General features: G+C 38.8%; 1 protein-coding gene across 2 annotated transcripts in view; it reads left to right on the top strand.

Annotated features, from left to right (window-relative positions):
• ZFHX4 (zinc finger homeobox 4) overlaps positions 1–23,975 on the top strand; it is a 155,374-nt gene that overhangs the window by 126,835 nt on the left and 4,564 nt on the right. For both annotated transcript variants that reach the window (XM_009940519.2, XM_075415980.1), the window contains 5 exons: positions 2,631–2,747; positions 8,944–9,077; positions 9,231–9,431; positions 12,311–12,428; positions 13,086–18,485. In XM_009940519.2, the coding sequence (XP_009938821.2) occupies positions 2,631–2,747; positions 8,944–9,077; positions 9,231–9,431; positions 12,311–12,428; positions 13,086–18,485 (5,970 nt within the window). The remainder of the gene's footprint in view (positions 1–2,630; positions 2,748–8,943; positions 9,078–9,230; positions 9,432–12,310; positions 12,429–13,085; positions 18,486–23,975) is intronic.

Genomic DNA, 23,975 nt, shown 5'->3' with positions numbered 1-23,975 from the left:
AGCTCTCACCTTCCAAACCATAAAACAGGTCTGCAGTACTTGAACATTAGAGCTAATTGCCTTGCTACATCAAAGGGAGCACCACAAGACTGAGAAAAATCGCGGGGGGGGGGCGGGGCAGGGCAGAGAGCGGGGGGCAGTTTCACCTCTAAAGGTTATGTGTTTGTGGCTTGGTGGAGCCCTGTAAAGTTATGGCCTCAGAACTGCTGTTTGCGATTAAGTTGATGGGGAAAGTCTATCCCGCAATCTCTCCCTGCTGCTGACACAGAGTCTTTGTTCACATTCAGATTTCTCAAACTGTTGCCGGGGTCAGGCTGAGGTCAGACACCACGATGATGTATAGGAGAACATGTCTGGGAATTTCTCTCACACTTAAAACACATACCAGAAAAACAGGAGAGCACCCTGCAAAAATTGTCTGATGAGACCCAGATGATACTGTAGCTTTTGTTTTAGTGCCTTCATAATTTTCTTTCTCTTTGCCTGACACACTCACAATGTTTTATTAATGTATGCCACGATAGCCCTTACAATTTTATGTCCCCTCAAGATAAGGACACTCAGTAGCACTTTGACACTTCATTTTCCAGCCCAGGGGGATTGGGCCAGTAAATCTAGTAAAAGCAGCAATGTGTCCGTTCCCAGGGATGAGTCGGAAAGGGATTGCCATCATTTCTGTGAGGCCACGGGGCCTGACACTGGATACGAGCCTCATGTGTGCGCTCTCAGCGTTAACACAGCCCGAGCCAGGCATGATCACAGGCTTGCAGCATCCCGACCCGCGGTCCCCCGCCACCCTGACAAACACAGCCCTGCTTCCAGCTGCGGTTGGGATGCCTACCATGTTTGATTAGCTATCGTCGCGGGAGGGGGCGGGGGGCGGCAGCGGGGAGAGCGCAGGAACAGCACGAGGGGGTGGTTCCATTCTGATGGAAATTCTTTTTCTTTATAGGCAATTATTTTTAAATAGGGGACCGTCTTTCTCCCGGTATTGTTCCAAAAAGTGGACACGCATTCTTGGTCCTAACCTATTGTATTTCGACATCAATGCAAAACACATTGATCTGTGGCTGAGAATTTTTTCTTTTGGTTTGGTTTCCAAAATTGCAGCTGTGTGTTTCTCTTGCGATTTACAAAAGGTTTCGCAGAGAGTTGAGAATCGGATAGGTTCGCCACATCGATCTGAGGGTTGTTTGCCTAGGCATACAGTTTCAGTGCGTGGCTGGCAAGTAAGGCACTAAGCAGCAATTTTTTTGTGCTCAGCTGCTACATATGACAGAGGATATTTCATTCGGCTGTCAGAATGTTATTAATAAAACATGGGGTGCGAAGAGGGCCACTATTTCCCCTTTCAATCACTATAGCATTTGCAATGAAAATTTTATGCAGTGTGTAATTTTCAGTTAATGCTTGACACTTAAAATGTCGGTAGCTGCATTTTGTGTGGTTCCTGAAGGGTTAATTGTATCATGTTCCCTGCATAAAAGCTCTGCTTATCAAAAGTGAATAGAGGAGTGTATGCAAATGTGTGTCTGTGACCTTTTGCCTTTCCAGGGTTAATTTATATGGTCATTAAAGATTTTATGAAATTGAGTGGCCTGGTGCTTCGAATCCCATTTTACCTTCACCTCCTAATTTATATAATTCCTACCTGAAGTGGGGAAATATAATTTTTATTTTTTTTTGTGCGCTGCAATGAAAACAGCATGCTGTGCTGTAGGGAGTTGCAAGTCTGGTTATCTGGCATTACGCAGATTGCTAAAAATTCATTAAAATGTGACATCAGCACAGTGAGAGACAAATGATCACAGGAAGAAAAGGAACAGTGGGCCTTTCACGGATTAGTGCTACACAACCCCAGCACAGAAGCTAACTGCATAAACAGATTAATCCACCAGTAGCAGTGTAGCTAAGATTTACCGAATAATTAAACGGGCTGGAGTTACTGTGAAGGTTTCCATGTAATCTAGCTGGTGTGAACACGTAAGCGACGTGTGGGCAACACCGCTTCCTCAGCAGCCATGCACCAAGTCGCATCATTTATCCTGGATTGCTCCCCCTGGGGACAAAACCTGAGACTTCTCCTGCAAAGCCAGCGGTTTAGGTTTAATACAGTACCTAATACCTAATTCTTACTTACTGCAATTAGCAGGATACTGCTGCACTAATAGGATTTATACTTGAGAAGTCCCCCCTTTTTTTTTCTTTTTCTCTCTTTTTTTTTTTTTTGGCTCCAAGGCATGTTTTTACATGTGCTGGCTTTTGTTTTTGTTTCAGCCTGTGTGGTGCGTGTGTGCATGTGTGTGCATGTATTTTAACACAAAGCATTTCTAGCAAAGAATATGAAATGACAGGCTTTAAATCTGCCACACTGGTGGAAAGCAGGTACTCTGATAAGGACACGGTCAGAATTTCTGGGTAGATTTTGAAAGATAGCGAATTATTCGTAATTAATGTCCAATCTGTTTAAAGTGCTCTTCTTTCCCTTTCCCTTTTCTTCCCCCCAACCTCTTTTCCCGCTGTTTTGCCACCTTCTTTCCGCACTGTTCTTATTAGAGGACATATTTTTAAAAAGCTGTTAAATGGTCACTGAGTTTCTTTTCTAAGATCTTTTCTGTGCTTATCCACAGAAGAACAAGGTGAAGATACAGAAGGGTCTGCTAAAAGTACAACAGTAGCTGTTGCTGATGAGAAAGACTCAAGTGAGAGAGACAATAGTGAAGGCAAAAAATCTTGTAAAGACTCTGGTAAGATGCTGGAATTTTGTCTTCCCCCTTTTTTAACTTATGAAATGCTCTTTCATTTTAAACTGTCTGGACATTCCCACTACTATTCATTGCATGTGCATTTTGCATGTGATTTCTATCAGTAGCCTCCCATTGACCTATTTTTAATCATAACCATCTGACAGGATAGATGCGGATAAGTTGAAGAATATTACAAGACGACCAGTGAGATTATTTTTTAATCAAATCAGTTTGTGTGCTTGTAATTTTTTAAGCGCCTTTCATTAATCTTAGCTGTACTTGTGATTCCTCTGATGGCATATTAATTTTTCATAAGCATAGGATTAGGTACCACTTGAATTTTTTTCTTCAATCAGGTATTGCCCCCTTTTAACCCAAAGAATGTGGGTTTCTTTGTTATTATTATTTTTTGCTCTTGCTCTCTGATCAGTTACTCCCAAGAATCTGGCCTCTTCCTGGGCATTTATTTGAGGCATTTTGAAAAAAATACATAAAATCCAGTGAAAAAGTTTACAGATGATTCAGCTTAAGAAAGAGGAAATATCATTGAAAACGGATTATGGGTTGGGTAATTTTGATCTCCTGGAATAGACAAAGCCCAGTAATGAAAGCTACTGTCTTTGAAAACAAAACCCCTATGTCATGACATTTACTTGTGCACAAACAAACCCAGGGCCAGCATCTGGTGCAGATACCCAAGGCTTTTTCTGTGTTTGGTTTGGCAAATATGTGACTTCATCCATGCTTTTTATGTATGAGATGGAAATCTATGGTCACAATGAATATTACATTGGCTACTTTTGCCGCACGCTATACCTAGTTACATTATGTTGGATTCACTGAAGCAGAAGAAGTGCTGAAACAGGTTGAAGCCTATTAGTTTCAGGTAGTCATATATCTTATCCTTGTACGTCAATGACAGCAGCATACAAAGGAGGTTGTATCTCCGTAAGACATATAGTTGTAGAGAAAATATCATTTTACGTATGAGTTTCTTTACACTCAAAATCTCTCATACTGTTGCTCTTTACATATTAAACATTTATAGATACATTTTCAAAAAAATATTATAGATGGCCCTGTCTATGCCGAGCCAATTCAGAAGACTGAGTTAAACATGAAAGCTTCCTGTAAGTTTGCTTGTTGATGTGCTAAGGTCAGTACCCATCACAGTTTAGAACCTCAGATCGTCTTCAGTTGCTTTATTTTTTTGAGATCAAGAGACGGAAGAAAGGTCGATGATGACAAGGATGATGTTGAGCAAGGAACTGTGTTGTGGTTTAAAATATATATTCCCTGTGGCTGGCTCTCTGACTTGGCAAAAACTGTCTGCAGTGCAGTAAAGCCATGCTCCCAGGCCGACATATGTCGTCCTGTGCAGCCTCAGCAGCGGCTGTCCTGGAGACTCACCAGGAGACAGGTGACAGAGACCTGCAGCCTGCATTTCCTACCATACATGCTGCCTAGGGGACACTGTGAACCACTTCAAGGAGTTTATCACCCCTCTCTGTTTCTTAGGCAGGTCCATTTATAGCTGTTCAAGAAAGAATACGGTATTAAAGCTCCAGCAAATAAAATGGTGGAATCTAGAAAAAAATACTGAGGGGGAATTCTCAAATTTCCATCAGGATTAGCCACTCATAAGGGCCAAGTTTAATTAGGACAAACCTATATCCAGATGCCTACTGGGTGCACTACAAAAAACCAGCATAGTTGTTCTGCATTCCCATTCCAGTAATTACACAAATAACTTTGCAGTAAGATCCATATGAAAACAAGGGCTGAAATACATGATTGCCTTTGTTCTTTGCAGAAAACAGTTTTACTGTAAAATCCTAAATCTTTAGGTAATTTTTATTTCCCTAATCTAAATTAATTCTGCACATGCAACATTCAGACTATCATCTTAATTTTCACTCGGCTGACAAGTATTTCTATTGACTGCATAACTGCTTATGTATAATTGAATGTTAATTTGGGCTTTCTCATAAATTGAGTGTTGCAAGTCTTGCCAAAGAAATCTCAGGAAAACCAATAAATTAATCACAATACTAACAAGTTAGACAGGAAAGCGGTGTGACCCCTCTTTAGCATAGAATCTATTAGACGAGAAAGGATTAACATGTATTTAGCAACAGTATGTTTGTGTAAGCTGTTGTGCTGTATTGCTTACCTTATCTCAAGGAGTAGAGCTTTCAAAATGAGACTTGGCAATATGCAAGTTATATTTGTTGAATATTCATTCAGAATAGAAAAGCCTACTAATGCCTCATTTATATTGTCATTTAAATCTAGTGCCACTTTAGATTAATTATAATCCAAATTACAGCTCTATGCAGTGCAAGAATTAATATGGAATTTATCCAGATTAATACATTTGCATTGAAAATGTAATACGTCTCTGCCATGGCTAAGGGGAGCACTTTTTAATAAGGTAGTAAACATGAGGAAGGATGGAAATTAACCTTCATTATTGCAGTGAAAATCATCCTTTCATTCTGCTCTAATTAGAAAGAATACTCTACCAGTAATTAGAATTTTAGAATTATTTTGAGGCTGAATAGCATCATCAGATGTGTCAGAAGTCTTAAATTATGCAATCTTTATCAAATACATAGATTCATAAATAAGAAAACAGCATTTCAATTACAGAACTTCCAGTGGTTTTTTTTTTAGTATACGTATTTTATTAACTTCCTCCTTCTCTTTAGTCACACAAATGTTTCTATCTTTATTTTGAAGTTTCAAAAATGTTACGAAGGTGATGGCGTCTGAATGGCAGTGAATTATGTAATTTTTATATTAGCAATCTTACACAAGTTAAATTCTGCAACTGACAGGTAATCATTGACTAGTATATTTCATGGCACTTACAATTAAACTTAGGTTTTGAGCTAAATGTATTGAAATTACATTATTCATGTAAAATAATGCTGTGCATTTTATGTTATAAAATGAATTACAGTTGTGTTTCACAATTAGGAAACAAACCACAAATAACCTGTCTCAAGAATAAAAAGTGTCTCTTTAAAATGTGAATAACAACTGGATTTAGTCTTTTGCTACAGCTGCCTAGTAAGAATAGCACACCAGTGGAACATCCAGCTATAAAAACAGTGCCACACCCCATGCTCAGCACCATACTTTCTCTCCTCTTTCCCTCCTCCTTCAACACCCTTCCTATACGACTGTAACCTTATTCAACCTCCCTACAGGAAGCTCCTTAAAACAGTGAATTTAAGATGGAAATCAGAAAGTTGATATAGCACGATGAGGCACTGAGTTGTAATAGCTGGACCATTTCCTTGCGTAAGGAGCTGATCTCCTTTGGTTTTGGCACGTAAAATCTGGCTTGGGAGGTTTGGTCCTCACCACATGCAGAAGCGAGTGGCGTCCCCACGCCAGAGGGAAGAACCAGCCCCCCCTTTTTTTTTTTTGCAAAGCTTACCATAAGTCACGGACTCGGTTACTTTACTATAGGCCAGATGTAACTTCAGCTGTTTAAGTAACAGTGCTTGAGGTTGAATGAATCCAGAGCAACAACAACAAAAACAACAAAGCCTCTGTAAATTTCAACAGTTCATATAAATATCATAGTAAACATAGTAAAAAGCTGTGCTTTGTTGTGCATTTATTGACCCCAGCACAGTGTTTTATAAATCTATGGTTTTATTGTATTAACCGCAAAAGAAAATTTAACCAAAAATCCCCCTTGTTTTTATAGAAACAAGAACTATGTGTTTCATGATTATTACAAGCCCTTTGAAGTAATTAAGTTATTCCATCCTGTGGTGGAAGACGACATGTAATATTAACATTGTGTGCGCCCAGGCACACACAGATTGCACTCTAAGCTAAATTTCACTAGCAGTTAACTAACACTGCCAAAACACAGTTAAATGCATTTTCACAACTGAATTTTGGAGCAGAATTTGGATCCTAATTTCTGTAACAACCTGTTGAGAACAATCTAGCATGATAAGGGGAAGAGAAGGTGGAATTGTTTTAATTGGGTTTTCGAAGTCAGCTTTCTGTAGAACAGTGTCTGTTTACACCGGCTCAGATTCTGGCCCATTTGTCTTTAAAAATGAACATTTTAAAAGTGACATATGATAAAGGTAAGAAACAGTAGTCAACTGTTAGACATTTTTCACAGTTGGAAATGAAGAGAGGTTAATAATTTGAACATATGCTTATAAAACCTGAGAAGAAACCTTGCTCTGTTAATATGGTATGTCACTTTTTTATTTCCCATAATTCTCACAGTGAAGACATTTAAAAAATAATGGTGTATTGACAAGTAAATACAGATAGGCCAGGGAGTACTGTATTATCATAAGCCAAAGTGAGTAATAAAATGATGTCTTATGTGACTGCATCATGTAGATTTTGCCTTTAAGCATTGCCAGTCCTTCAGGCCATCTGCAAAGCTTGGACTCAGCCTCTAAACGAGGCCTCCAGGATCAGTTCCCAAGCATGTAAAAATTCAGTGAGGCTTTAGAAAGCAGCTTGTTCAGATATTAAAGTGATGTCGACAAATTGGTCATTAAAAGTAGGGAAATACGGCAGGAATAAACTTCAATTTGATGAAGAACATGCTTAAATTACTGGTCTAAATTACACCAAAAGAAATAATTAGCAACTTAGGAATGAAAAACAATGTGTGGGGAAATCATCATTAATGTGTGAGTCATAAAATACGTTTACTTTTTTTTTTAAAATTCCCTTCAGAAATTGTGCCTGTATGATTCAGTTTTCAGTTGTTTATTATTGCACCATGAGGATTTGGTATTTACCTTGAAAACAGTTCTGTTATTTTACTTCTCTTTAATGTTTCTCTTTCAATATCAAATATTGCACAAATTCTATATGAAAATAGTAAGAATTATAAGTTCTTGGATTTGTCTACAGAAAAAGACAAGTATTTTCTTTGTTCATGTTTACTTTGTTGCCGAAACATCCATGACCTTATTTTAAAATTAATCCTAGGTTATTGTGCAATGAGGTGCAATTTGCTCATTTATATGAACCTTATGTGGATTGAAAAACATCAAGATAAATCTTCATGCACAGCATACAATCAGATTACCGTCGGACTATATATTTACGTTGAGTCTGATAGCAATCAATGGTTTAGCTTCATTGCATTTCAAGATGTATTTGCACCCAGTGTCCAGTGATAGTGTCCTCACCCTGGAAATAATTTAGTTGCAAATTGACTGGAAGATGGTGAAAATTGAAAGTTAAAATTAGAAATACTCATAATAAACAGCAGAAAAAAGGTCAGATGATGCCTCACTATGATGAGATTGGAATGGTTGGTAAATGAGGTTTTGTGTTTGTCGTGAGATGTATGTGACATGCCTACCCAATGCTCTTGTAATATCCAGCCTAGCAGAAGAGATTATCTGGCAAATTGACGCTGGAAAGAATTTTCTGATGGACTGGGAAATTAGAATTGCACTCTTTTCTTTGATGTGTGCAAGACTGGGCCACATTACACAGCTAGTTCAGGCATAATATTAAATATAGTATTTAATACTTAATAGTAGAACTATCTATAGAAAACAATTATATTCTGGTTTTGATCACAAATGCCAGACTATAAAAATTCACAGTGTAAACATCTAAGGCAGTCCCAAATGACTGATCTTTGTATATAATTAATATTAAGTTAGCTCTGAAATCCTATTCTCCACAGTATTTCTTTTAAAGCCTCGCTATATTTAGCTTCAGAATTGTAACCAGGCAGGAGTTATCAAAACAGCACAATAATCATATTGCTTAGACAGTTTAGAAAAGAGAGAGGGTAATTAAACAGCAGCAAATTAATTATTTTGGAAAACAGGATTGTTAAGCAAAAGCTGATTTATTTTAATGTAGTACACAAATTCATACCAAGCTGCCAAAGAAAGCATATTATGGATTAATCTTTAAAGGCAACCTAAGGTTATCTAAACAATAGAGAAGAGTCCACTTTTTAATGTATTTACAGAGTTTCCATCAAGGATAAAAGTGTATTTTCACCTTTGTGCTTTCCAGAGTTGTTTTAGTCAACTATATTTTTTCTCAGAACTCAAAAAAAAAAAAAAAAAGACCCTCAAGACAATACAGACCTTTGGAATCACAGCCTTTTTGTAAACCAGGATATTTAACAGTTTAAAACATGTTCTTAAAAATTATGTTTTCGGAACAGGAATAGTTACACCAGAGAAGGAACCAAAAGTGAACACTGTGGTAGGGGCACAACAGCTTCTTCTGGCAAAAGAAGAGGATGGTACAGCTAAAAAATCAAAGACTCCAGAGGACAATAAATTTTGTCATGAGCAGGTAAAGGAAAATGTAACAATTTAATTGCATTCTAGAAATATTTCAAATAACTCAAGAATGAAACAGAGATGATATGCTGTTAAAAAAGCAATATCAGCAAGTTATAAAAAGCACAGTGACTAATAGCCTGCATCTTAATTTGATTTTTTTCAGTTTTATCAATGTCCTTATTGTAACTACAATAGTAGGGACCCAAACCGTATCCAGATGCACGTTCTGTCACAACATTCAATGCAACCTGTCATCTGCTGCCCCCTCTGCCAGGATGTCCTCAGCAACAAAATGCATCTCCAGCTTCATTTGACCCATTTGCACAGTGTGTCCCCTGACTGTGTGGAGAAACTGCTTATGACAGTAAGTGTTCCAAATACTGACGCACATGCTACAGAAATGTACTCAGGTCTCTGGGCAATGTATTTATTGTGATATAGTCTTCAGGTAGCCCGAGGAGGAGAGTGGGTCAGGACTCTTAGGTTCTGTTGCCAGATTATCCAGTGACTGATGTCTCTTGAGAAAATGACTGAAGGTGGATTTCAAAGATGCTGAAAACATGTAGCTCCTCATTGATGTTAACCTTGGAAAAATCAAGCCTGTCAATGTCTCTCAGTGCATGTCTGCAAATTGGATCTAATAATATCCAGGTCTCAGAGGTATTGTGACTCCTGTTTGTAAAATAACAGGAGTTCCCTGTAGAATGTAGTTCCCAAACATAGAAGAATTCCTGTGGATAGCTAGGCTGTACGTGCATTATATTACATGAAATTCACCGTAAAATATCAGTAGTGGTGCTAACTGGAGAACATGATTATCTTATTGTACAGAATGTCCTGCTTCTTACTTTCTGACTCTGCATAAAAGACCCTTTAGGTTTTTGGTGAATAAAATGTGAGTATGAAACAAGAAGGCAAGTCCAAGAATAGGTAACAATCCAGTTAGGTCAGTTCTTTAGGATATGGAATATCTGATTTCTAGTACCTACCCTGGATGAGGCAGGTACTTGAACTGTCTTCTCCGTGATTGGGATGAGTGTTATAACCAGCACACTCTATGTGGAGGATGAGCCACATTCCAGCCTCACCAGGGAAATCCCGTTCTTCACTGCAAAATTGCACAAATCATATCAAAATAATAAATTTCTGTGAAAAATAATGACCCAGCACCATTCAAAACAATGTCAGCAAAGAAACAATCAGGTCTAGAAAGTATTCATTATTACATCATAGATTCATTTAGAAAACAGACCTCCTAAGACTCCCCAATTCTGGTTGTCTTGCCTTTTCAGATGGAAATGCATTTAGAAATCTCAAGGATCCACTTTCTTAAGGATCTGTTTCTGTATTCATAGACTCCTCCTTCATTTATACGGTTGTGGTTGTAGGCCTACCACCTCATTCCAAAGTGTCAAAAAATAAGAAAGAATTGAAAGAGCTCTTGACTGAAGATCTAAGGTTCCTTGTGCCTAGTGCTGATGAGCGAATATGGAATTGGGGATCCAAAAAAGCGGTTTAAAATTTTCTTTTCTTTTCCTTGGTTTTCTACTAACTACAGGTTACCATACAGTGTAATTTTGTTCCATCACAAGGAAAATGCCATAGAAATTTAACTTTCCCTGACCTTTTTAGGAAACTAGAAAAATGTGGAAAAAAAACCCTCCCTACTGAGGATTACTAGTTTTCTTCTCAAGTTCTCCATGATTCTCTCTATACTGATAATGAGACAACTTTGAAACCTCTCCCGTCATCCCGTCTCCTCCTCTTCTCTTCCCTCCCCTGCTCTCCTCTCCTCTCTTCTCCAGGTGCTGGGAAGTTGTCTCGCTGTATCTGAGAGGAAAAAAAAAGAAAGGTTGCTTGACAGAAAAAGAGATTGCAAAACATAATCTGCATCATCTAAATTGTCCTAGTTGCTAACACTAATATGCTCTGTCCATATCTGAACTGTCTGGTGACAAAATAAATACCATGTATAGCAAATTTTTCTTCTCTGAGACGTTTACAGTTATCTACATTATTTTTTTTAAAAGTCCTTTCCTCCCAAACATAATCAAAGCCACTAGTCCTCTGAGAGGATGCTCCTAATGCCATATTTAAAGTACAAATATACTAAGCCCAGGGCTTTTTGAAATATGTCTAGAATATATATTCCAATAAGCATTTGGTATAAATACATGCATAGATACATATATATGCAACTTTTATGTATCCTAATAAAGGTTTAAAATAATTTGTTAAACTGTTAAAAAGGAACAAAAAGGTATTTCTACTCATACCTAGTAGTGTATGTAGCTTCCATTATTATAGTAATGTACCACCCAGAAGTCTCTCCTATGGATATTCTTGTTACCTCTGTATGAGGTAAGGAAGTACTATCCTTATGTTAGAGATGAGGAGCCACAGCACAGTCTCGACTGATTTACCCAAGGTCATTTATACAGAATCTGGCAGCGCAGAAGTTTGAACCCAGTCCTACTAAGCCTTAGTCAGAACCTCCAGACAATCCTTTATTTCAGATAAGAGCATGTTTTAACGAGCTAAGCAAAAGGAAAACAGGAAGTGTTGAAGAAGTATTCATGTCAACTTAACTAAACTGAGTACTATCAGGCACCTATAATAGTACAGCCTTCAAAGATTTCTGTCTATAATTTGAAACCATAACACAACAGATAAAGCAGTCTGAAGGAGATACATAAGCAAATGAAGAAAAGAAAAAGAAAAATCTTATTTTAAAAGGAAATAAATTGCTATTTCTGTGTGTAAATAATTTTATAATTTTCTTTCAAAGCTCATGGAAGGTCCAGTATTTGCTTAAAAAACAATACAGGTGAAGTAAAGTGGGAATGCCCTTAGTCAAGAACTGACCGGTAACCATATCTCAACACGATCTCTGTCTTTGGAGGATGTCCGAGAATTCCCCTGATAAATCTGACCAGCCTGAGATAGCCAGCAATACCTTCTTTGTGGTGACAATGAGATCAATAAAATATTGAGCGTATGTAGCTCTATAGCATCAACTTATTGTGTATTATTTTGAGCTGATTCTCTACCAAGGGACACCAAATGGTCTGGATTTGTGGTCTATCAGAAATTATTATCAAGGACTGAATCAAGATCTTGGCTTAGTACTGGCAGTCTTTGATTCAGATATGGTGGATCTTTTCAACTATAATTTCATACTGTTGTATAGTATTAAATAGCATGACTTTTCCTATTATAATACTGTGTTCTTGGTTTTCAAAGGTTCCTGTACCAGATGTCATGATGCCCAACAGTATGCTGTTACCAGCAGCTGCTTCAGAGAAATCTGAACGTGACACACCTGCAACCATTACAGCTGAGGGATCTGGGAAATATCCAGGTATGCCAGAAAAGGCCCAGTCATGTAAAAACTAGGTATGGGCAATTTAGAAATTTAGAAATAACTTTTTTCTTAGTAAAGTGAATCATTTTTGGCTTGCATATAGCCACAGAGATAAAAAGAGAAAAATAACAAGGGGCCTGACTTTGGCTGACTGCACCCATGCAGATCTTCTAGGATGCACGTGTATGCCATGGGTATATTGCTTGCGGTAGTGGCCTAGCCACTTTGAAGATAAGGCCCTCCTTGTTTAACCAGCAAATATGACCCAATCCTAAAAGACAGTGGCACTTTTGCCAACATCGATGGGGAATGATAAGTAAATGATCCTGCCTGCCTTTCCGATGGTGGGTTTCTTATCCTGAACACTTACTGTATTCTGTGCTTTGAAGCTGCTTTGCTGCATGCTCTTCCCTCTCTCCTCAGATCACTTTCCTCTTCCTGTCTAATGACCTGTCCTACCTCTTGACCCCATTTCTAACCCCTCCTGTTGGTTCTGTCTGCTTTATTCTCTCGGGCAAGGATGTGTTCCTTTACTTTGGTAGGTCAACATGTGGCATGCCATGTGCCTCTCTTAATTTATGGTGAAAAAAACCATTAATACTATGTGCTATTCTCTTCTACATGTGTAAAAGACACTTAACTCTTCTTAACTAGGTGAAAGTCCTGTGGATGAGAAAAGTACCCCTGGGATCGACGAATCAAAAGCTGGAATAGAAATTAAGACAGAGGAACAGAAGCCACCTAAGGAATCTACTGAAACACCAGATTGGAATAAATGCAGCAGTAAAGATATAAAGACCACTGACTCAATGACAGATCAGCTAAATGAACAGCAGAAGAAGCAACAGCTCTCTGTTTCTGACCGCCATGTCTATAAGTACCGTTGTAATCATTGTAGCTTGGCTTTTAAGACTATGCAGAAACTTCAGATACATTCCCAGTATCATGCTATTCGGGCGGCTACCATGTGCAGCCTTTGCCAACGTAGCTTTCGTACATTCCAGGCTTTAAAAAAACACTTGGAAGCAGGCCACCCTGAACTCAATGAAGCTGAACTTCAGCAGCTGTGTGCATCTTTACCTGTCAATGGTGAACTCTGGGCAGAAAGTGAAAATATGGCACAAGATGATCATGCAATAGAACAGGAAATAGAAAGAGATTATGAGATGGACCAGGAAGGTAAAGCAAGTCCCGTAGGAAGCGATAGTAGCTCTATTCCAGATGATATGGGCTCAGAACCAAAGCGGACCTTGCCTTTTAGAAAAGGGCCAAATTTTACTATGGAAAAATTTCTAGATCCATCTCGGCCATATAAGTGTACAGTGTGTAAAGAGTCTTTCACCCAAAAGAACATTCTCTTGGTCCACTATAACTCAGTGTCTCATCTACACAAACTCAAAAAGGTTTTGCAGGAAGCATCAAGTCCTGTCCCTCAAGAAACCAACAACAGCACTGACAACAAACCCTACAAGTGCAGCATTTGTAATGTTGCATATAGCCAAAGCTCTACACTGGAAATCCATATGAGATCTGTGCTTCATCAGACAAAGGCAAGGGCTGCAAAATTAGAACCAAGTGGTAATATAAGTAGTGGAAATAGTGTAGCAGGGAATGTTAATAGCCCCAGCCAAGGAATGCTAGAATCTATGAGCTTACCAGCAGTTAACAGCAAAGAAACACATTTAGATGCCAAAGAATTAAACAAAAAGCAAGCTTCTGAATTAATTTCTGCTCAGCCTACACATCACCCACCCCAGTCACCAGCACAACTACAAATGCAACTACAGCATGAACTGCAACAGCAAGCTGCATTCTTTCAACCCCAGTTTCTAAACCCAGCCTTTTTGCCTCACTTTCCAATGACACCAGAAGCATTGCTGCAATTTCAACAGCCTCAGTTCCTTTTCCCTTTCTATATACCTGGGACAGAATTTACTTTAAGCCCAGATCTGGGTTTGCCTGGTTCTGCAACATTCGGTATGCCTGGAATGGCTGGTATGACAGGATCACTGCTAGAAGATTTGAAGCAGCAGATACAAACGCAGCACCATGTTGGCCAAACTCAGCTACAGATACTGCAGCAACAAGCACAACAGTATCAATCCACCCAACCCCAACTTCAGTCTCAAAAACAGCAGCAGCAAAGTGGCAAGCTGATGAAAGCAGAGCAAAATACTTTAGTAAGTCCAGACTGCCAGCTGATAAAGGATATGCCATCATATAAGGAGTCAGAAGAAATTTCTGAGAAACAAGAGAAGCCAAAGCAAGAATTTACTAATGAGAGTGAAGGACTAAAAGAAAACAAAGATATGAAGAAGCCAAAATCCTCAGAACCAGCCATCCCACCACCCAGAATAGCTTCTGGAGCAAGGGGGAATGCAGCCAAGGCTTTGTTGGAGAACTTTGGGTTTGAGTTAGTTATCCAATACAATGAGAACAGACAAAAAGTGCAGAAAAAAAGCAAGACTGGCGAAAGTGAAAACACAGACAAACTGGAATGTGGAACCTGCAGTAAGCTCTTTTCCAACATTCTTATTCTGAAGAGTCATCAAGAACATGTGCATGGACAGTTCTTTCCATATGGAGCATTAGAAAAGTTTGCCCGACAGTACAGGGAGGCGTATGACAAGCTTTATCCAATTTCTCCATCTTCTCCAGAAACACCGCCACCTCCACCACCGCCTCCTCCACCACCACCACCACCTCCTCCTCCTCCAACTCCTTCTCAGCCTTCCTCAGCCGGGGCTGGGAAAATTCAAAACACAACTCCCACTCCTTTACAAGCTCCACCACCCACACCACCACCACCGCCTCCTCCACCACCACCACCGCCTCCTCCACCACCACCACCATCAGCCCCACCTCAAGTCCAGCTTCCTGTTTCACTTGATCTGCCGCTTTTTCCTCCAATTATGATGCAACCAGTGCAGCATCCTGCGTTACCTCCTCAGCTTGCCCTCCAGTTGCCACCAATGGACACTTTATCTGCAGATCTTACCCAGCTTTGTCAGCAGCAGCTGGGATTAGATCCCAATTTCCTGCGGCACTCTCAGTTCAAGCGTCCACGTACAAGAATCACAGATGAACAGTTAAAAATCTTGCGGGCTTATTTTGATATTAACAACTCTCCAAGTGAAGAGCAGATCCAAGAAATGGCTGAGAAATCTGGTCTTTCACAGAAAGTTATCAAGCACTGGTTTCGTAATACTTTGTTTAAAGAACGACAGAGAAATAAAGATTCTCCATATAACTTCAGCAACCCTCCCATAACAGTATTGGAAGATATCAGAATAGATCCTCAACCTTCAGCTGTAGAACCTTACAAGTCTGATGCATCTTTCAGCAAGAGATCATCTAGGACTCGGTTTACTGACTACCAGCTTCGTGTCCTCCAAGACTTCTTTGACACAAATGCATATCCAAAGGATGATGAAATCGAACAACTTTCAACTGTACTTAACCTACCTACTCGAGTTATTGTCGTGTGGTTCCAAAATGCACGACAAAAAGCTCGCAAAAGTTATGAAAATCAAGCTGAAACTAAAGACAATGAGAAAAGGGAACTGACGAATGAGCGTTACATTCGAACTAGTAACATGCAATATCAATGCAAAAAGTGCAGTGTGGTTTTTCCCAGGATCTTTGATTTGATTACACACCAGAAGAAGCAGTGTTATAAAGACGAAGATGATGATGCTCAAGATGAAAGCCAGACTGAAGATTCTATGGATGCCTCTGATCAAACAGTGTATAAGAACTGCACAGTTTCTGGCCAAAATGACTCATCAAAAAGCCTGGCAGTCACAGCAGCAAGCTCTGGCTCTGGTTCTAGTACACCTTTGATTCCATCGCCCAAACCAGAACCTGAGAAGGCTTCTCCTAAACCAGAGTCCACAGAAAAACCAAAACAAAATGAAACCGTCTCTAAGCAAACTGATACAACTTCCCAAAGCACCAAACCAGTACAGTCTACTCCAGTAACCTCTTCTGACCCTCAGCCCTCAGCTTCTCAACCACAGCAACAAAAACAGTCACAGATAGTAGGGAGACCTCCTTCTGCATCACAAACCACACCTGTTCCTTCCAGTCCTTTACCGATTTCAATGACTTCTCTACAGAACAGTCTACCTCCTCAGTTGTTACAGTACCAATGCGATCAGTGTACAGTTGCCTTTCCAACTCTAGAACTCTGGCAAGAGCACCAGCACATGCATTTCCTAGCAGCCCAAAACCAATTTCTTCACTCACAGTTTTTAGAAAGGCCAATGGATATGCCCTATATGATATTTGACCCCAATAATCCTTTGATGACTGGACAGTTACTTAATAGTTCTCTTGCTCAGATGCCACCACAAACTGGCTCATCACATACGACGCACCCTGCTACAGTTTCTGGTTCCCTGAAACGAAAACTAGATGATAAAGAAGATAATAACTGTAGCGAGAAAGAGGGAGGAAATGGTGGAGAAGATCAACATCGTGATAAGCGTTTAAGAACTACAATTACTCCAGAGCAGCTGGAAATACTCTATGAAAAGTACCTGCTAGATTCCAACCCCACCAGAAAGATGCTAGATCACATTGCACGTGAAGTGGGACTGAAAAAGAGAGTCGTACAAGTCTGGTTTCAGAACACAAGAGCCCGAGAAAGAAAGGGACAATTCCGTGCAGTTGGTCCAGCCCAGTCCCATAAAAGGTGTCCTTTTTGTCGTGCTCTGTTTAAAGCAAAATCAGCTTTAGAAAGTCACATTCGCTCTCGACATTGGAATGAAGGGAAACAGGCAGGTTATAGTTTGCCTCCAAGTCCTTTGATATCAACTGAAGATGGAGGAGAGAGTCCACAAAAGTACATATTTTTTGATTACCCAACACTGCCGTTAGCAAAAACTGAATTATCAAGTGAAAATGAATTAGCCTCCACTGTATCAACCCCTGTTAGCAAAACTGCGGAAATGTCACCGAAGAACCTCTTGAGTCCTTCTTCTTTTAAAGCAGAGTCTAGTGAGGATATAGAAAACTTGAATGCCCCTCCTGCTGACTCTGGATATGATCAAAACAAGACTGATTTTGATGAGACTTCATCAATTAATACAGCAATTAGTGATGCCACAACAGGGGATGAGGGGAACAATGAAATGGAAAGCACAACTGGCAGTTCAGGGGATGCAAAACCTGCATCACCTCCCAAAGAACCAAAACCAATTGTGAATGACATGATACCAAAAGCTGCAACTACACCCACAAATGAGAATACCGATGACAAATTTCTCTTTTCCTTAACAAGCCCGCCAATACATTTCAGTGAAAAAGATGGTGATCATGACCAAAGTTACTACATTACTGATGACCCTGATGACAATGCTGACCGCAGTGAAACTTCAAGCATAGCTGATCCAAGTTCACCTAACCCATTTGGAGCTAGCAATCCCTTTAAATCCAAAAACAGTGATCGGCCAGGCCACAAACGTTTCCGAACCCAAATGAGTAACCTTCAGCTTAAAGTTCTCAAGGCTTGCTTTAGTGACTACCGGACTCCAACAATGCAGGAATGCGAAATGCTAGGGAATGAGATTGGCCTGCCCAAACGCGTGGTCCAGGTCTGGTTTCAGAATGCCCGGGCTAAAGAAAAGAAATTCAAAATTAACATAGGGAAACCATTCATGATAAATCAGACTGGACCTGATGGGACAAAGCCAGAATGTTCACTATGTGGTGTGAAATATTCTGCGCGTTTGTCCATAAGAGATCATATCTTTTCCAAACAACATATTACAAAAGTGAGAGAAACTGTGGGAAGTCAGCTAGATCGGGAGAAAGATTATTTAGCTCCTACAACAGTTAGACAGCTGATGGCACAGCAAGAATTGGATCGCATAAAGAAGGCTACTGATGTGTTAGGATTAACAGTACAGCAGCCAGGCATGATGGACAGCAGTTCTCTTCATGGTATCAGTTTGCCAGCAGCTTATCCAGGACTCCCTGGCCTTCCTCCTGTTCTTCTGCCTGGAATGAATGGTCCATCCTCCTTACCTGGATTTCCACAAAGTTCAAACAGTAAGTTTCTAAGTGGATGATTTTCTCATTTTCTTAATTTGATCAGCTTGCATAGTCACCATCCCCTTCCAAAACACAGGATATTATGCATTCATATCATACTTGTGAGACTGGTGTGAGCAGATAAAATGTACTTCTATGAGATGTACTCAGTGCAATTCTTGATTGTTGCTGTAGCCAGAATGATATATCTGATTTTGCAAAAAAAAAAACCAACCACATTTTTTAATTGAAATCTAATTGACAGAAATGTTTTTAGTCCATATTTGGCTACTGTAACAAAGGCAATATAACAATAGCATTGTTATGCTTTTTTTTTTTTGAATGATACTCCTTTATGCAAAACTTGGGTTAGAATTCTGTGTGTAAATTTTTTGTATGCAAATATTCACAATAACATCTGATGAAGCAGAAAATAGTAATTCCCACATTATCGGTTCATCGGGTATTTGAGGGAGAAACCCCCTTAGACCAACCCCTATCTGTTGTTTAATTCAGAATAAATATTTAAAATAAAAAGCTGCCGAAGACCCTCTATTATATTTCCAAATAATTTCCTGCTAAGATCAGAAGTTTTCTGTTGCAGATGATTTGTAATGGCAGTTTCATTGTGATCCAAACTGCAGGAGCTGCTGAATATCTCCTACCCCTAGTTTGTAAAGTCATTGCAGTCATGCCACTTCATTCGGGCTTGCACTTTTAACTGAACACATAACTTTATTTTGCTGTTTTGATCCTGGTTTGACTGTTTTTTGCTCACATTGGAAAGCACTTCTTATTACAATAAGTTCACTGAAGTTAGAGAATCAAGTTTTCTGCCGAATGATTTATTTAGTCCTCAAAGAATGTACCTAGTTTATTTTCTTGTATTAGGCTTCAGTTTTGCAGTCAGAGTTCATTGTGAGTGCAGCCTTGTAGATTGAGGCTCTCCCATTCATCTTTTAACTTTGCATGTTTGTGTCAAACGTGCACAGCAGAGTTAGGGAGCTGGTTAAGACTGCTTACCTCATTTTATCCAGTAATTCTACTTGCTGTTGATCTCTAAACTTTGATTTAGAAAGCAACTCAGTTTGGCAAGTAAGGTAGGGGCTTAATCACCAGTGCTGTTAGATGTACTGAGATTGTAGCAAAGTCTTCTCTGCTACCCAGCTCTGCTTTGATTGATGATGATCATATTATTGTTTCCCTAAGAGGTGGTCAAAGCATCTTGTTTTTCTGTTCATTGGATCAGAATGGCTTTCCCTCCACAACGGAGTTTCTGGCTAAGTGCCCTCTGGCTTTTGTCAGTTATTGGCTCAGAGAGGGTATATAAAGGAAGTATAAATTTTCTGTATTTGCTTCTTAATGGCTTATAGTGTCCAGGTCCAAAAATGGCTGGTCATTGTTCATTAAAATTATAGATATGGTTTCTCCATATAACTTTGCTAATAGCTTTGGTTAAGTTGACCTTCAGGTAAAATGGGCTCCATAAAATCCAGGCTTTGTCTATACTACTAAAAGAAATTTGCTTGGGAAGATATTATTACATTATTTTACGCTCAGAAACAGGAAGTCCTCATGCAAAGTGAGTCTTGGGAATGGTCATGGACCCATGATAGCCTCTCAACTGTGCTCAGGAGTTGTTTAGGAGAATTGTAGTTGGCCCAGGCCGAAACAGTGCCAGTGACCATTCTTACTGTTTCACTTTATAGATGGTTTAGTTTCAGTTTTTGGGAAATGTTCCCTGGTACTCTCTAACTTGCTAGTATCATGCAACCTCAGAGCCTGTAAATTGTCCTGTTCGTAATACCAAATGTATTATTGCAGGCCAACTGGTCCATAATAATTAAATTCTCAAATTTTCTGATTTCTACTAAATATCTCTTCTTTGAGACAAATTTAAATCATTAATACCATAGCATAGACAGTGCACTGCCAATTGAGATGGATTTTTACCCCCCTGCATCTTCTTAAGGTTAATTAGCCCATTGTGGGCAAAGCCCACTGTGTAAACTGGCTAGTAGAATCTTGTTGTTAACTTTTTCTTCTGCTGCATGCTGAACAGCCCCTACTTTCCCCTTTTGTTGCCCAGCAAATACTTGCAGGCATAAATCTCCATTCCCTAATGATGCATAAAGGAGCAGTCATAGTGAACGGAAAAAAACAGATTATTTTAATCAGTCATTATAGAAAAGCAGTAACATACTCAGATGTTCTTCAGTACGTGCGCAACACTAGTATTTTCTTCACCTAATTAACCCATTTCTATTTTCTTCTCTACCCAGCTTTGGGTGATGCAAAGAATTGTTTAAGAAGTATCTTTTCGGAAGCAGGCTTCCAAGCAAGCTTTTCTTTGATTACAGTTCTTCTAGCAGTCCGTATTTTCTCAGCCAGCAGGACAAATGTTCTGCATCATTCTTTGCATGAAGCATTTTCTGAAGCTAACTCCCTGATGACTCACTATCCTGCACTTCAACTCTACTTCTTGTGAATTCGACTGCAAGTGTGTCATTTCTTCTCTTTCGAATCCAATCCTGAAAATGCACTTCAGAAGAAGTCTCACTGAGATACCTTATTTTCAAATATTTACTTGTTTTCACTGATGCTTATGCGGTTGGTAACTGTATTTGCTGTGTCAAAGCCCATCCATTCTGTCCTACACATTTGCTTAAAGGACAATGTCAACGTTAGTAAGATCCTACACTTTTAAAGAATATCTTTGCTGTTTGCGAAGACAGAGAACTAGTGAAAATATAAAAGGAAACATTATATTTAAAATTCGCTTTTGTGTTTGTTTTCATTCATGCTACAGACAGAAATTAGCCTGATTAGTTTCACTGATTAATACAAGTTTATGAGGGATTTCACTTTCATGTTCTTGCATCCAGTATGTTTTTGGGTTTCCAAAAAGGTACAAAACTCATCTAACTTTTGCAAATTATTATTCTTTCTTAAATGCAATATTTGCTTTTACAAAAGGTTTGAAATGGAACACTTGAAAACAATGCTAAGTCACAAAAGATGGAAATATTCAAACTACAGTTCATTTTGTTATGTAGTGCTCAAACTGGACTTTTATTTGCAATTATTAGATTTGTCGATATAAGATAGCTTCATTTCTGAATGAAAGGATCCATTAACTTTAAATTCAGTTATTTTGTACTAGAACAAGTGTTTTTTAATGTCAGAATTATTGTGTGGTTCTAGGATGATATGCCAAGGAATCCTCTCGCCTGTGTGATATGCTTCTTGTTATAACGTAATTATACCATCTTGTGGGCATCAAATGCTGAGCAAGGTCTCAAGATTACTGCTATATTTGCTCAGCATAATTCCTAATATGGAGTTATTTGGCAGAATTCTAATTCATACAGAATTTTAGTGTGGACTTGTCTTTGTTCTTTAAGCCTCTTCTTATTTTCTAGGTGACTGTAGATAGAAGAGTTCACCTGCTGTTTTCAGCTGCTCTTTAAATTCACTTACTCTTTTCTTCTTAGCTTTGTGTTTTTGCCTATGATCCCTTGCAGAAAAACTAGTGCTTCATCTTGCTTCTAGCTATTAATACTGGTTCTATGAACCTTTTAATGTCATCATCATTACCATAGGTTCTTTGCACATCACTTGAGCCTGGGCTGCCTTGAAGATTCACAGCAGCTTTTTCCAAGAATGCACACATCACTGGGTAATATGTACTTAGTGGTTTTTGAAATCTTATCAAGAGAGAAATTTGATTCAGCAGCAATTACTTTCCTTATTATTAGGGCACTAAATTTTGTTCTGTTTGCTCTTGGCCCATTGGTAGCAGGTTCATTTTTGTATTTTTAGCTGTCTGATTCCTCCAAGAGAAAGAACAGTCTCTCCTCTTTGATAGTCACTTAAAAGAGTTAGCAGGATTAGAATGTTTCTTCACAATTAGTGAATTTTCTATTCTACATCTCTCATGTCTGGAAATGGGGCATTAGTTTCATCAAGTTTTCTTCATTTAGTTTGGGAAACCCCCAGTTCCACATTTAACTACCAATTAAGCATTTCCACTCAATTCCAAAGAATATCTGGAAAATAGAACAGATCTTGGCTGCTCTGGGCATCATCAGCGTGAGCAGACTGAAGTCAACATGATGTGTAAGAGCTGAAGAGGTTAAGAATAGAAAGAAATCAGAAAAATCCGAAGTAGGTGACAAGCCCAAATAACCATGACAAAGCTGGGGCAGCAGTTCACACTGATTGCATCATTCATGCCTTTTACATCTACAACATTTATCGTTTAATATATTTTCAGCAGACTCCACACACAATTGCCTGTTACTTCCTGTGGAAAGAATAGGGGCAAGCAATAGCATCTTCGATGTTATTTGCAGTAACTGTGGCAATTATCTACTTTTTAATTATAATTGTTGTGACTTATTTCACTGTACTATCTAATCACACAATGCATTTTAACTCCTTGGTGTTCCCCTACCATTAAATAGGAGTAATGACATGGTGAAAAATATTAAATGGTCTCTTTGTTAAATCTGATAATTATTCCCTTTGAATCCTAATTGCTTTATTCCTAATTCTAAGCACCTGGATACTGATGATTTAAACGTCACTCTTGTTCACTCCATTAGTGCTTCCTAGTAGCTAAAAGCCATCTAACCTCCATTACAGAATCTGCATTTATTGTTCTTATCCGTACGCTAGCAGGCTGTTCCCAGCGTTGCTTCACTTTTACAGTTCTGGGTGTATCACACATTTTGTATGCTCTTTTCTGTAGCAAACTTACTTGCCTGAAAAAATGACAATGGGTATAATGTACAGCCTCTTAAAGTTAGTTGCCTTTTCTACCCTGTGCCATCATTTAATTTTCTGACCAACTATACATCTCCCAGAATCTGCTTTTTAATAGACTGTTGCCAGCCATTGCACTATATCTGGTACTTGAAACAGAAAAGATTTCTTCCATAAAGTTATGAGGCATACTTCTTGAGTGTATGCATCCTCCAGACAGAACCAGTCCATACTTAGGTTGCTTTCTCTAATGAGGTGGAGGACATCATGCCTGCATGCTTCAAGTAAACTGAGAACAGCAGCCTTCATATGTCAAAGTACTTTAGTGCTATTACACTTATTTCCCAGCAAACACTGCATTGACCTGATTGTCATGGTAAAGAAAAGCTCTGTTCAAACTCTCAAAAATGAAAATGTAAGCTGTGTGGTGTCCTAGTAATGAATAGCACTAACCTGATTGCTTCTTCTGCTATTTTTTTGAATGGTCATTTCCTGTTGATATTTACTTATCTAAACATCTTCCTTTATTATTATTGCATTTTCCCTCAGCAATTTGGATAAAGATTCCTTTTTATTTGAGAGCTAATTACTTGTAGTGAGCACCATAATTACCAGGTTTCTTAGGTGAAGGATGTGTGGATTATACCATCCCAGAGGCATGATAAAAATTAGTTAAAATGAACAACAAAGTAGAGATCTCTCAAAGTATCAATTAGAGGGAAGCACTCTCACTGTGCTTAA

The sequence above is a fragment of the Opisthocomus hoazin genome, chromosome 3 (genome assembly GCF_030867145.1).
Source record: "Opisthocomus hoazin isolate bOpiHoa1 chromosome 3, bOpiHoa1.hap1, whole genome shotgun sequence".
NCBI lineage: Eukaryota > Metazoa > Chordata > Aves > Opisthocomiformes > Opisthocomidae > Opisthocomus > Opisthocomus hoazin.
This window is presented reverse-complemented; position numbering and strand designations above follow the sequence as displayed.